The following is a 15152-nucleotide window of genomic DNA, read 5'->3' as shown; positions in this document are numbered from 1 at the left end:
ATGTACAGTAGTTCTGTATATACCATGTATTATAATGCAGGTAGATGTTGTAGAGATACATGTACTGTAGTTCTGTATATACCCTGTATTATAATGCAGGTAGATGTTGTAGAGATACATGTACTGTAGTTCTGTATATACCATGTATTGTAATGCAGGTAGATGTTGTAGAGATACATGTACTGTAGTTCTGTATATACCATGTATTATAATGCAGGTAGATGTTGTAGAGATACATGTACTGTAGTTCTGTATATACCATGTATTATAATGCAGGTAGATGTTGTAGAGATACATGTACTGTAGTTCTGTATATACCATGTATTATAATGCAGGTAGATGTTGTAGAGATACATGTACAGTTGTTCTGTATATACCATGTATTATAATGCAGGTAGATGTTGTAGAGATACATGTACTGTAGTTCTGTATATACCCTGTATTATAATGCAGGTAGATGTTGTAGAGATACATGTACAGTTGTTCTGTATATACCATGTATTATAATGCAGGTAGATGTTGTAGAGATACATGTACTGTAGTTCTGTATATACCATGTATTATAATGCAGGTAGATGTTGTAGAGATACATGTACTGTAGTTCTGTATATACCCTGTATTATAATGCAGGTAGATGTTGTAGAGATACGTGTACAGTTGTTCTGTATATACCATGTATTATAATGCAGGTAGATGTTGTAGAGATACATGTACTGTAGTTCTGTATATACCATGTATTATAATGCAGGTAGATGTTGTAGAGATACATGTACAGTAGTTCTGTATATACCATGTATTATAATGCAGGTAGATGTTGTAGAGATACATGTACTGTAGTTCTGTATATACCCTGTATTATAATGCAGGTAGATGTTGTAGAGATACATGTACTGTAGTTCTGTATATACCATGTATTGTAATGCAGGTAGATGTTGTAGAGATACATGTACTGTAGTTCTGTATATACCATGTATTATAATGCAGGTAGATGTTGTAGAGATACATGTACTGTAGTTCTGTATATACCATGTATTATAATGCAGGTAGATGTTGTAGAGATACATGTACTGTAGTTCTGTATATACCCCTGTATTATAATGCAGGTAGATGTTGTAGAGATACGTGTACAGTTGTTCTGTATATACCATGTATTATAATGCAGGTAGATGTTGTAGAGATACATGTACTGTAGTTCTGTATATACCATGTATTATAATGCAGGTAGATGTTGTAGAGATACATGTACAGTAGTTCTGTATATACCATGTATTATAATGCAGGTAGATGTTGTAGAGATACATGTACTGTAGTTCTGTATATACCCTGTATTGTAATGCAGGTAGATGTTGTAGAGATACATGTACTGTAGTTCTGTATATACCATGTATTGTAATGCAGGTAGATGTTGTAGAGATACATGTACTGTAGTTCTGTATATACCATGTATTATAATGCAGGTAGAATGTTGTAGAGATACATGTACTGTAGTTCTGTATATACCATGTATTATAATGCAGGTAGATGTTGTAGAGATACATGTACTGTAGTTCTGTATATGCCATGTATTATAATGCAGGTAGATGTTGTAGAGATACATGTACAGTTGTTCTGTATATACCATGTATTATAATGCAGGTAGATGTTGTAGAGATACATGTACTGTAGTAGTCTGTATATACCATGTATTATAAATGCAGGTAGATGTTGTAGAGATACATGTACAGTTGTTCTGTATATACCATGTATTATAATGCAGGTAGATGTTGTAGAGATACATGTACTGTAGTTCTGTATATACCATGTATTATAATGCAGGTAGATGTTGTAGAGATACATGTACTGTAGTTCTGTATATACCATGTATTATAATGCAGGTAGATGTTGTAGAGATACATGTACTGTAGTTCTGTATATACCATGTATTATAATGCAGGTAGATGTTGTAGAGATACATGTACTGTAGTTCTGTATATACCCCTGTATTATAATGCAGGTAGATGTTGTAGAGATACATGTACTGTAGTTCTGTAATATACCATGTATTATAATGCAGGTAGATGTTGTAGAGATACGTGTACAGTTGTTCTGTATATACCATGTATTATAATGCAGGTAGATGTTGTAGAGATACGTGTACAGTTGTTCTGTATATACCATGTATTATAATGCAGGTAGATGTTGTAGAGATACATGTACTGTAGGTCTATATATACCATGTATTATAATGCAGGTAGATGTTGTAGAGATACATGTACAGTAGTTGTGTATATACCATGTATTATAATGCAGGTAGATGTTGTAGAGATACATGTACAGTAGTTGTGTATATACCCTGTATTATAATGTAGGTAGATGTTGTAGAGATACATGTACAGTTGTTCTGTATATACCATGTATTATAATGCAGGTAGATGTTGTAGAGATACATGTACAGTAGTTCTGTATATACCATGTATTATAATGCAGGTAGATGTTGTAGAGATACATGTACAGTAGTTCTGTATATACCATGTATTATAATGCAGGTAGATGTTGTAGAGATACATGTACAGTTGTTCTGTATATACCATGTATTATAATGCAGGTAGATGTTGTAGAGATACATGTACAGTAGTTCTGTATATACCATGTATTATAATGCAGGTAGATGTTGTAGAGATACATGTACAGTTGACAGATAATATGGTGGCATGCCAGGCTGCTCTACTTGATCTACTCAATGCTTGCATTAAAGAACTGAAGAGATGTAACACTGCAGTAAGATATAAACTTATACATATTGTTATAGATATGTTTATTATATCATCAGTACAATACAATAGGGTTATTATAAGGGAAACTTGAAATTGTATTTGACATGAGTGGATTTTACCAGCCAAATACAAGCAATAGATAAATAACCCCTTTAGCTAAATACCTCCTCGAATTAAAACTTTCATATCACATTTGTACAATATAACACGTTGTATGTATGGTGATGAATACCAATTATCTTTTGATGAGGAAGAAGAATTTGGATTTTTTTCATTCTTGCGTTATGTGTCTATAATATGCACAGTAAATGTAGCAAGTTCAATATCTGATGAGCTGGTAAGCCTGTTTTGTTACATTGAGAAAGAAATTGCTTATTTTTGCTATTTCATATTCTATAAAGTTAATGATTGTTAAGAAATATTGCTACTTGCAAGGAAATCAGACATACACTATTCTTGCTTCAACATCTTACAAGTTATCTTTTACTGAAAGTAATTAAGATTCAGACAATGATGATTAAGTAAGTTATGTTGTATCATTCATATATAGAATAAATTTCTTGTTTATATTTCAATAGATAGATTCTGAGGAGATTACTGTAGAGAATGCTATATCAAAATCATTTGATCAGATGATACGACTACAACTTGATCCTGTCTGGCATCAACTTGGACCAAAAACTAAACAACTTGTCTCAGATATCAAAACACTCAGGCTTATACTCAGGTACATTTGAAATCTAATTTTTCTCCTTTAATATCCTGAATGGGGCCTCAGTTAAGGTCACTAGCTTCAAAGCACTTGCCCATCACTGATGTTGGTTCAAATTCAGTCAAGGTATTGAAATTCTTTTATGTAAGGAAACTTTCCATCAAGCTTATGAAAGGTCAGTCACATAATGCCAGAAGGGGCATCTGAGTAAAGCTATAGGATGTTTGCAACGTCACTGACCTTACACCCCACAAAACAAACAGAATAATATAGTGAATAAGTGCCAATATTAAACATTATTTCATGCTTTCCAGTGTTTTACTGTAATATATCAGATGATTATATTCTGATAAACCACTGGTGAAATTTATAAAATATAATTTTCACTGTAGCTGGACTATATCTGAATGTGGATGAAAAGAATATCATAACTAAATGGTATAACAGGCAAAAATAAATGCTGTCATACGTAGATGTTCCTTCTTTAAGAATAGAAAGTCGATGTCATCATTGATCATGTTAAAAATGTAACAAAATTAGAGAGATTTAACAGAACTATATTTCAAAAATGATGATGTCATAATGTTATGACGTCATAAAGGAGAATGCGCCACATTACGCGGCAAAATCAGTAAAAAATACTTAAAATCACTTAAAAAGCATGAAATAAAAAGAAAATTTATTTGTTTTACAGATAAAATTGAAATATATTTCATTTGTGAACACCAGCTATTATATTTTCACTCGTGGCTACGCCACTCGTGAAAATATTGCATCTGGTGTTCACTCAGTGAAATATATTTCAATCTTACATGCAAAACAAACAAATATCCTCTATATATTTAGTTGTTTTAAGCTTCATGCTGTGGATTGTAAAGACTATAGAAGCCCCTTTTGGCTAAAACAACAGTGGTAAGCCAGGTGAGGCCATTAAGTCTGACAAAACTTGTACACTATTCAACCCAATTTTTGTATTCCAAAAAATGTCAATGAAAGCCTCAAACTTAATGTATGTATGTCTAAATTATTATATTTCAACTGACAAATGCAATGAATAGTGGTTACATTTTTCAGACATATTTATATACATGTTTATCAATATATATTGAAGAAGAGGAGTATTTTGTTTTTCAGACATTTAACACAATATGACTGTGTGACTTTCTACAACATGGTGAACTCTGTCAGGTGATTCCTTACGTTTTTATTATTGTAAAACTACATCATTTACTGCTATAAAACACAAAGTGGCTAAAAATCTCCAAATAATAAATATGAATTGGGCTTAAAAATAATAAGTCATTTTGCTTAAAAATAATTAGTCATTTTGGAAAGAAAAGAAAAACCCATAAAACTTTAGAAACTTGCTTATTATGACAAAGTGAAGTTGTAAGACAAGGGGCATAATTCTGAAAGCAATATTTTTGGAGTTTTGCCCATTTTTAAATAAGATCTTTTTAACAGACCACATGCGGTTTTATGTTGCACAAATTGTACAATTGATGTTCTGAAATTATAGAATTTATTAGTTTACATTTTACAAATTAACGTTTGTTTTGTTCTACATTAATGTTTTTTTATCATCTCAATTGATATATACTTACCTTTAATTTTGACTTTGCTGTTTTAATTTAGAACAAGTGAGAAAACATTTGGACAGAATACAGGATGGCTGTTCCTGGAATCAGCTGATAATTTATTTATTGTAAGTATATTTCACTGAAAAAAACCGTCACATACTTGAAAGCTTATATTGGTGCTCTTGCCAGAATACTTTATGTCGTCCCTAAATTTGTTTTTGAGGCAAACAATAATGTAGTTCTGTCACAATTACACATTCTCACATTACATTGTATTTTTGATGTGTAAAAATTCTATACAATGTATATGTTATGGGCCAGTTGCCTACATCAAAATCTTTTTTTGTTCATATCACTCATTGACTGATATCTTTTTTTGTTTTACATACATTGTATCTGTATGTCTGTATGATATAAATATGTATGTAGCTGTCAGAGAATGTATTTATAGAATAGTTAAGTGCACATCTTTTTCCATTTTTTGTTATTTTTGTTAATAGTGTGAAGTCTAAGTTTAACTATATTATACAGAGATAATCAAACTTTGAAACAAAACAATATGTTACAAGACTAATAAAATAGTTGTTTTATTATTGTAGCATGCAAAGAGCAGAGTCTATGGGGACCCAGATAAGAGAAAAAAGTTGAAAAAGGAAACAAAAGAAAAAGGTATACTAATAATGGTAAATCATTTTGTATTTCACACCTTTCTATTTCCATTTGTAATAAGTATAAATTGCTATATATTTTCCATTTAAAATATACTGCAACAGTTTCCTTGTTTGTCCACTTACCTATTATACTCCATTATTTAGTGAAGGTGCCAATATTTCATTTTTGTAGATGTACCATCATTGGAAGCATGTCCTAAATGGGAGGCCCTGGCAGAGGTGATGGAAGAAATATCTGAACACAACAAGAAGGCTGATGAGAAAATTGGACCTGGTCGGGTCCTCATTGCTGCAGAAGACGATAGAACATGTTCTCAAATAAAAGAGGTATTACATCAGTTTCGTTGCTTCATTTATTTTATCATTATTAAGTTTTAAGCAAAAACAGATTTATGAAACCCTGATCAAATAAAAACTTATGGGGTTTCATGGGATTTTTTAATTATGATACCATAGATTTTTCGTTCATACATGATTTTAAGGGGGGCGTCCGTGGCCGAGTGGTTAAGGTCGTTGACTTCAAACCATTTGCCCCTCACCACTGTGGGTTCGAATCCTGTCAGGGACCTTGAATTCTTTAAGTGAGGAAGCTATCCAGCTAGCTTACGGAACGTCAGTGGTTCTACTCGGGTGCCCATTTGTGCCTGAAATATTGCACGGAAGGGCACCTGAGGTCTTCCTCCACCAGTAAAGCTGGAATGTCACCATATGACCTAAACTGTGTCAGTGTGACGTAAAACTCAATAAAAACAAAACAAAAACATGAATTTAAAATCGGTCCATCTTTTCTCATAACCTTTTTTGTGCCCCCACGTTAGTGGCGGGCATTTAGATTTACCCTTGTCCGTCTGTCTGTCCGTCTATCCGTCCGTTCACTTTTGTGTCGCATGTAACTCAAAAAGTATTTGACCTAGAGTCATGAAACTTTACAGGAATGTTGATCAGCATGTGTAGTTGTGCACCTGGGTATTTTCGTCTGGATATTTTTAGTATTTTCAGAGTTATTGCCCTTGACTTAGTAAAATTTTGCAATTTTCAACTTGTGTCGCATGTAACTCAAAAAGTATTTGACCTAGAGTCATGAAACTTTACAGGAATGTTGATCAGCTTGTGTTGTTGTGCACCTGGGTATTTTCGTCTGGATATTTTTATTATTTTCAGAGTTATTGCCCTTGACTTAGTAAAAATTTGCAATTTTCAACTTGTGTCGCACGTAACTCGAAAAGTATTTGACCTAGAGTCATGAAACTTTACAGGAATATTGATCAGCATGTGTAGTTGTGCACCTGGGTATTTTTGTGTGGATATATTTGGTATTTTCAGAGTTATTGCCCTTGACTTAGTAAAATTTTGCAATTTTCAACTTGTGTCGCACGTAACTCAAAAAGTATTTGACCTAGAGTCATGAAACTTTACAGGAATGTTGATCAGCATGTGTAGTTGTGCACCTGGGTATTTTCGTCTGGATATTTTTAGTATTTTCAGAGTTATTGCCCTTGACTTAGTAAAATTTTGCAATTTTCAACATGTGTCGCACGTAACTCAAAAAGTATTTGACCAAGAGTCATGTAACTTTACAGGAATATTGATCAGCATGTGCAGTTGTGCACCAGGTATTTTCGTCTGGATTTATTTAGTATTTTCAGAGTTATTGCCCTTGACTTAAAATTTTTTTGCAATTTTCAACTTGTGTCGCAAGTTACTCAAAAAGGATTTGACATAGTCATTAAACCTTATGGGCAGGTTGCTCAGCATATTTAGATTTGCACCTGGGGTTTCGTTTGTGGATTTATCCAGTATTTGTAAAGTTATTTCCCTTGACTTTGTAAAAAGATTGACAGAACAGTGGCGCGGTGGGGGCACCCATGTCCTATGGACACATTTCTAGTTTAATTGAAAATAGGAATTGTCATTTGTTTTGATAGGTTTTAAGGTCTGATGCTAAATTTCTAGCTTTTAGTGTCAGAGGAAGGCCTCAATTGACCTACACTGTTTGTGTCAACTAACTAATGACTAGATGTCAACAAGATAGCTGATAAGCTTCTTATATAAAGATTCAGTATTACTTATTATTATATAAGTTATATAATTCTTCAGTAACTTTAATCGCTCTTAAACTGAAATTCTTACATGTTATAAAAAGCTATATATAATAATATAAATGAATGTATATTTTTGCACAGTTTCTATGTGATGGAAGTGAAAGTCTGTTAGCAAGGTTATTTAACAAGTCTGTAGCAACAAAGGGAGAGTACATTCCAGAAGTCAAGGTAATATACTAGTCTGTTCATTACACATCTTCCTAACAAATGTTTTATTTGGTGTATACCTTGTTAATCTTCTACATCAAGCATTTTGATGAGTATTATTTTCAATGTGTTATATTGTCTATCTTTTTAATTGGTCTATCAGCCATTCTCCCAGAATTGAAGCACTTTTGGTTCACAAAAAATGAAAAATCTGACTTTAATAAACAACGTTTTCTATGATTTGCTTTTAATGTTCAATACCTTGGACAGATTGTGTGGTAGTTTAACACCCACCAATCGCTCTGTTTGTATACTGAAAGCTTTTTAAGTTAGTTACTGAATTACATTGTTACGGAACATATATTATTCTGAAACTTGTATACTTCGTATTTGAAAACCTTGTATAAGCAAATATTTTCGTAACTTAAGATTGATATTGTTTCAATACAATGCACAAACAAATACTGTCATAAAAGTTATCGAATTATATCTAAAATAGAAGCAGAAAACAAATAAAGCATAACTTTTAATCGGTGTAACGTTACCAAACAAACTTCGCTGCACAAATGTTCATCAAACAGTTCTTATGATCTGTTACGGAACATAGGTGAATAATTCAAAAACATACGATTTATAACTCAATATTTTCACTCTTTAAAATTACTTAAACAATGTAAATGTGTTATCTTCAAAAACAACATCAATCATAAAACACTGTATCAATTAAAAATCACATCAACAGTTTAATTTAGTGAGTAGTGCAGGAAAAGATATCTGTTACAGAACATATGTTATGGAAAATAAAATATTATGTTTTTCACTAAAAATGAACAAGAATTCTTTTTTTTTTTCACTTTCATTTCCTTTATTTCTGCCTAATTTACACAAATTTGTTGTATTGTTATAATGTTTCATGTAGTTCTCTCTACGTTTTCTTCACCAGTGCTTTTTATACGCCCGTTTGAAAAACGGGACGTATTATGGGAACGCCCCTGGCGGGCGGGCGGCGTCCAATTTTGTCCGGAGCATATCTACTACATGTATGGAGGGATTTTAATGAAACTTCATAGAAATGTTCACCACTATGAGGAGCAGTGTCGCGCACATGAACCAGGTCTCTAGGTCAAAGGTCAAGGTCACACTTAAAGGTCATTGAAAAATGCTTTGTCCGGAGCAAAAACTTCCACATGTATTGAGGGATTTCAATATTACTTGGCACAAATGTTCACCATTGTGAGGCGGAGTGTCGCGTGTAAGATTCAGGTCCTTGCGGGCCAAGGTCAAGGTCACACATAGAGGTCAAAGTTCAGATAAAAATATGAAGATGTGTATATGGACCATTTAGTCATCATTTATTGAGGGATTGTAACACAAATGGTCATTATCAAGACTATGGCTGTGATACATATAATTTAGGTCAATATATACAAGGTCAAGGTCACTAAAGATGATGAAATATCCAGATTTTGTAAATAGAATTTAATCAAAGGGCGACAACAAAGTTATTACTTTGTTCATAAATGACTTACACAATTACTCCCCCTTGATCTACTTTCACTTTCAATTCTAAAAATAGAATTTAATTAAAATAATCCTCTTTCTTGGAAGTATGTTCTAAAGAATGTAACATTTATTTACACATGTTTCATTCATTGGTCAAGATTCTTAACTGTGATAACTATGGTGTTCTGTAGACTTGGTATTTGTTTCATAAAGATCATACAGTAATTACTTATCAAATGTAAATACTTTCCCATAGAAATTTTAATTATATTTTTAATTTTCAAGTAAATATCAGTTCAGGCTCATTCAAAGATTAAGGAATTTGTAAATGAAATGTATTTCCCTAGAATAAAATCTTAAATCAGAATTTTTTAGTTATTAAATTAACAATTACATGTACTTTTTATCTTCCCTACTGATTTTTTTTTTAAGGTTCATTTAACAACACAGTGCCAAGGATAAAAACTTGCTTGCTAGATAACACTTATCCATAATGCCCCCATCTCCATCTAAAGCTTTCGTAAACGGGCGTATTTTGTGACTATGGCACCCTTGTTCTTTTTTGAGTGGGAACATACTTTTCTGCTTCATTCTCTTTTAAATGATTTGTTGTTTTCCTCTCTCTGCTTTTGTCTTTTGTATTTCTGCATTTAAAAGCACCATTCTAAAATAGAAAATCGTTGCATATTATAAATTTATTAACCTTGATACATGAACATCATTAAAATTATTATTTTTATCATGATTATTATTAATATAACAATTATCATAATAATCATCATTTTTATCATTATATTTATATCATTATTAATATTACTTTTCCATGATAATTGTAAAATCTAAAACTTTTAGATAATGTAAGTGACATAATGATACAATTTTGGTATTTTATAAATAGATAAAAATTAAAGCATAGCATTTATGAATGCTATGTTCCGTAACAAATTTGAATTATGTTCCCTAACAGAAAGCTTGCAACCTTACAACACAATACAAATCATGTTAGACTTCCAGTTAATATTGGACACCCATTTTCATATATCTTTATAATGAAAAAACTCACTGGAACAGTTTTTATAAACAAAACTGAATATAAGTATTATGGTGCTGAAAAAAAGTTCGATAGAAGACTATGCTTCCGTAACAAAATTGCCCTCGAGCACTATTTAATAAACTGTGCACTTCTTTTTCATCGAAATATGTGTTCCATGTTTGAAACCAATCATTCATTTCAAATTGTTAAATATGGAAAAAGTACATATATGACATCAGATTTATGAATCTCAAAAATAATTAACTATGTTCCTAACAAATGTTTAAACAGGTAAAAAAAAATATAGCCTCAAACTTGCTACTTTTTGACTATGAGGTTTGCTGAAAATAAAGCTTGCAATCGATTTTTATCAGTAAAACTCCTCATGTAAGTAACATAATAGTGAAAATATTGTTATCAAATCAAGAACAGTGGTTGCCAAAATAAAGTACAGTGATTGCCAATTACCTCCAGTTGCCCAATTGTATCATAAAAGTCATTTAAGATGTTGCATGCATACCTCTTAGTGACGTATCATTGGGAGCAGTGATAGGCAAAAATGTCACACCGTCAATTGAACCTTATACTGTACCGAAATTCGGATGATCGTTTTGTTACTGAAAATAGTCGTTATGGAAACATAGTGAAATTAGACTTCTACAGGTCACAGTTATCACATTTTTGTGCAAATGACATCTCATTTTGGTCTTTTTCATTTAAAGAAATACAAAACAATATTTCAAAATTTTTATTTGATTGGTATAATGTATATTTAAAAGTATACGCCCCTTACAGAGGCATAGAATTTTAAACGCGACATTTGAATTACTTACAATAAAGCGGTTTGAATTAAAAATGTTTCATCGCAGGAGTCTAATTTATCAATTTTATTCCAAATATAGTCTTTTGATATTGTTTTGAGTACAAATTTAAAAGAATGTAACACATCTCAAGATTGTTACATTCCAGTTTAAAATTGTTACGGTACCATAGTTGCATTTCGGAGACGGCAGCATTTAAAAAAAAAATCATGGAAAATAAGGGTCTCTTTCTTGAACTTCTTATGTAATTCTGAATCAATTATCAAAACTGTATTGATTTTAGGCAAAACTTGTTGGAAAACATGGAAATGGATTATTTTTTTCATCAATCTTAAACTTTAATTGGTCAAGCTTTTTTTTTTGCAGTTACTATTGCTTTACAGTTTAACCCAAATGAAAAATGAGGAGCATCCACGCTACAAAATTTAAGTTAAGCTGCTGAGAACATCCCAGTGTACTTATTTAAATGTTTGTCACAAACGTTAAAGCTCGTCTGTACATTTTACTACGATTTTAAAAGAGGAGACAGGAATTATTAAAAAATGCTTCAATTATAGGAGAATGGCTGCTATATTTATTAATTGTCAATTTATTTTACACACTTTTCCCTATGTGTGTGTCTTTTTGATTTCTTTTTCCTTTTAATTGTTGTTATTAGTATATGATCACAAATGTAGAATAACTGAAATTGCGGTTAGATTTTTGTACTAGAGTTTCAGTAGAGAGTTTTTTTATTTTCTCTCCAGAAAAAGCCTGTTGGAAAAAGAAAGAAACAAAAGATAAACAAAGAAGACGATGATGTAACAATAACACAGATGGTTGGAAAACCTGCTGAAAATGGTGATACGAAGGTACATATGTCCCTGTTTATACAGAAATAATGAAGGATATATAGAGGATATTGAATGATTTAATACTATATTTCTTGAACAAATATTATGTGAGCCTCTGGCATAATATTGTTTTATTTAACAAGTTAATATCTTAAGAATTAACACAAATATAATATTCTATTTATCACATATCCAAAATAAGAATGGTTGACAGTTAAGAAAGAGTGATTTTTCATTGACATGCCTAAAATTTAAGTGTAATGCCAACATAAGTGCATGTTTACATGTATAATGCAAATGACTTCATGTCAAAGTGTAATTACACTAGTGTAATATTGTTTTTATTAAATGGCTTTATTACACTCCTGCCCCTCGGTTTATGTGATAAGAAAAAAATATGACATGTCATGCAAGTTACATTCACAACATCAGAAACTATTTAATATGAAAAAAAAAAACACAAAAAAACTTAACATGAACATGTACTTTCATAATGGAATCAAAAGATATTTATTTTATAAAGAACACATTTGTGTATTTGTGAATGTATTATGACCTTTGAAATACATTAGCTGTTTTCTTAATGAGAAATGGATATAAAACTTTACAAATATCTAAATTTCATATTTTTTCACAGGACACTAGTGGTCAGTCAGGAGATGTTTACTATGGGGTGCTTCCTGACCCAATTACTATTCTACACCCATTACATGGCTGCTCTGATCCATACAGTCTTGTCCGAACACTGAATGAAGTCCAGCCAACATACATCGTGTTGTATGATCCAGATATGGAGTTTGTGAGACAAATTGAGGTAGGTTTATCAGTCAGATATCTCAGAAATAACTTTCATTGTATGTGGTGTAATTTTCTTTTGAATGTCTTAAAGAAATGTTGGGGACTACTTTACTCTCATCTGTCTAATGGTTATTTGTGTGAGGTTTGTCACTTTGTGACCATTTATGTGTTTTGTGCTCGAGGTTTATGTTATAGCACTGCACATGTTTTACTTTTTCAAACTTCTCTACATAAATCAAATGAAACTTTTCAAATGGGTGTGAATGGGACAGGTTGTCTTGTTTTCATGTAAATTTCTGTTAGAGACACTTGTAAATCTGATGATATGTATTCTTAACATCTCTCTATTGAGTTTTTTATGTTGGTCCTGTAAATTAAACAAAGCTGAGTTTAACCCTTAACTTACTGGAACTTAAAATGATGATCCTTTGTTACCTGACCAGAATAAACCTAGACCAGCCTGCACATTCTATATGTTGCTGGTAGATATAGTTTTACATTTTGATATTGAACTCCCTAAAACTTTGAATAGACTGTTCCAAAATCAAAGCAGGGCAAATGCAATACAGAAATTCAGCAAGTTATTATAGGTTAAAGTAAACTTGATGTTATTACAGGTGTATAGAGCCAGCACACCTGGAAGTCCACTACGAGTTTATTTCCTCATGTATACAGGATCTGTGGAGGAACAGAGATACCTCACTACTCTTAGAAAAGAAAAAGAAGCTTTTGAATTTCTCATCAAAGAAAAGGCGGTAAATAATACATTTTTTCAGAGCTATTTTAAATATAAAATTTTATTGAAAACAAAATATTGCTATTTTATTTTGCAACAGAAGTATATCTTAAGTTTATCTGGCTTTTAAGGAAATTAAGAGTTTTATATGAAGGAGTAAATTTTTGTACAAACACTTGCTTCTGTTGATACTGAGATTTTAAAAAGAGATTTGAGAAAGTCAAATTTCTAGCAGGGGGGTTATCTTTAGTAAGTTTACATATTTTATGTTGACAGTAAATTGGCATTAGTCAAGTGTTTTAATCTTTACTTATAGACAATGGTTATACCAGAGGAAAGAGATGGCAAAATGGAAAATGATCTAAATTTAGAAAGAGGTATAGCTCCAGCTGGTGCTACATCAAATACCAGGAAAGGGGGACAACTCAATCTAAATCCTTCACAAAACAAGGTTTTAATATTTTAAATATTCATCAATAAGCCTAGGTATGGTTATAAATATCAAATTTTGAAATTAAAATACTAACAGAGTAATTGTCTTATGGAGATTGAAAGTAACATAGAATTATTAACTACTTGTGTGTTAATTGAAAACTAACAATTTTATATAACAGGTAATTGTTGACATGCGAGAATTTAGAAGTGAGTTACCATCATTGATTCATAGAAGAGGTATGGATATAGAGCCAGTGACATTAGAGGTAGATTCTTTACTTCCAACAAAATAATCATTTTAAGCCAAACATCTTATATTTTACTCCCACATCACAGATATAAAAATTTTAATAGAAAGATATACGGTTATAGCGAACTTTTCGCTTATAAGGAACTCATTTCTTAGCCCCAATTTAGTTGAAAGCACAGAAAATTACACTTTATTACAACTCCAAAATATCGGCTATCCGTAAATAGATACTGCATTTTCAACATTCAATTTCATTGGCACAGATTAAAACTCAACCGAATGTACTGTTTATTGTTGTATCTGTGAAAATGAATTTGTATAGCAGTACGATTTTTTTTAGGACATTTTTAGCATGAGTTCTTGTCACCTAGAAAAACGTTTATTCCTTTTATTCTATTATTTCTTTTCTCGAGTAAAATAATTATGGTCATTTATAATAGGTATTAAACATGATCATGCATGCTATTCCTGCTAATCCATTGAAAACTACAAAGTACGCTTGATTGAAATCTATATCTTAAAAGTCACCCTTTAAATATAATAGAAGATATTCAATATAAAAGCAAGGGAACATAGAAAATCTTGTTTATTCTTAATCATGGAAAGAAAACGAAAAGCACTGAGATAGGAACAAAATATTATATTTCATGAGAAATTGAGAAAGGGTGAAATAGCAAAGGATTATAAATTCCAAAAAGTACGCTCTCGGTTTTGTGTCCTAAAAAAAAGAAATAAATGACCAATTTTTCTTAACAATTGCTGCTTTCAAAATTGGTGG

General features: G+C 31.4%; 1 protein-coding gene across 2 annotated transcripts in view; it reads left to right on the top strand.

Annotated features, from left to right (window-relative positions):
* The window catches only part of LOC132758312 (DNA repair endonuclease XPF-like), a gene marked incomplete at its 3' end in the record, with an annotated part of 36109 nt that extends 21719 nt beyond the window's left edge, over positions 1 to 14390 (top strand). For both annotated transcript variants that reach the window (XM_060749886.1, XM_060749887.1), the window contains 12 exon segments: positions 2644 to 2757; positions 3332 to 3480; positions 4600 to 4653; positions 5101 to 5170; positions 5645 to 5714; positions 5889 to 6043; positions 7900 to 7986; positions 12069 to 12173; positions 12793 to 12969; positions 13571 to 13708; positions 14006 to 14140; positions 14304 to 14390. In XM_060749886.1, the coding sequence (XP_060605869.1) occupies positions 2644 to 2757; positions 3332 to 3480; positions 4600 to 4653; positions 5101 to 5170; positions 5645 to 5714; positions 5889 to 6043; positions 7900 to 7986; positions 12069 to 12173; positions 12793 to 12969; positions 13571 to 13708; positions 14006 to 14140; positions 14304 to 14390 (1341 nt within the window).
* Between the last annotated feature and the right edge of the window lie 762 nt (positions 14391 to 15152).

The sequence above is a fragment of the Ruditapes philippinarum genome, unplaced genomic scaffold (assembly GCF_026571515.1).
Source record: "Ruditapes philippinarum isolate M1 unplaced genomic scaffold, ASM2657151v2 ctg667_1_1_1_1, whole genome shotgun sequence".
NCBI lineage: Eukaryota > Metazoa > Mollusca > Bivalvia > Venerida > Veneridae > Ruditapes > Ruditapes philippinarum.
The sequence above is the reverse complement of the archived record's forward strand: the minus strand, read 5'-3'. Positions and strand labels throughout refer to the sequence as shown.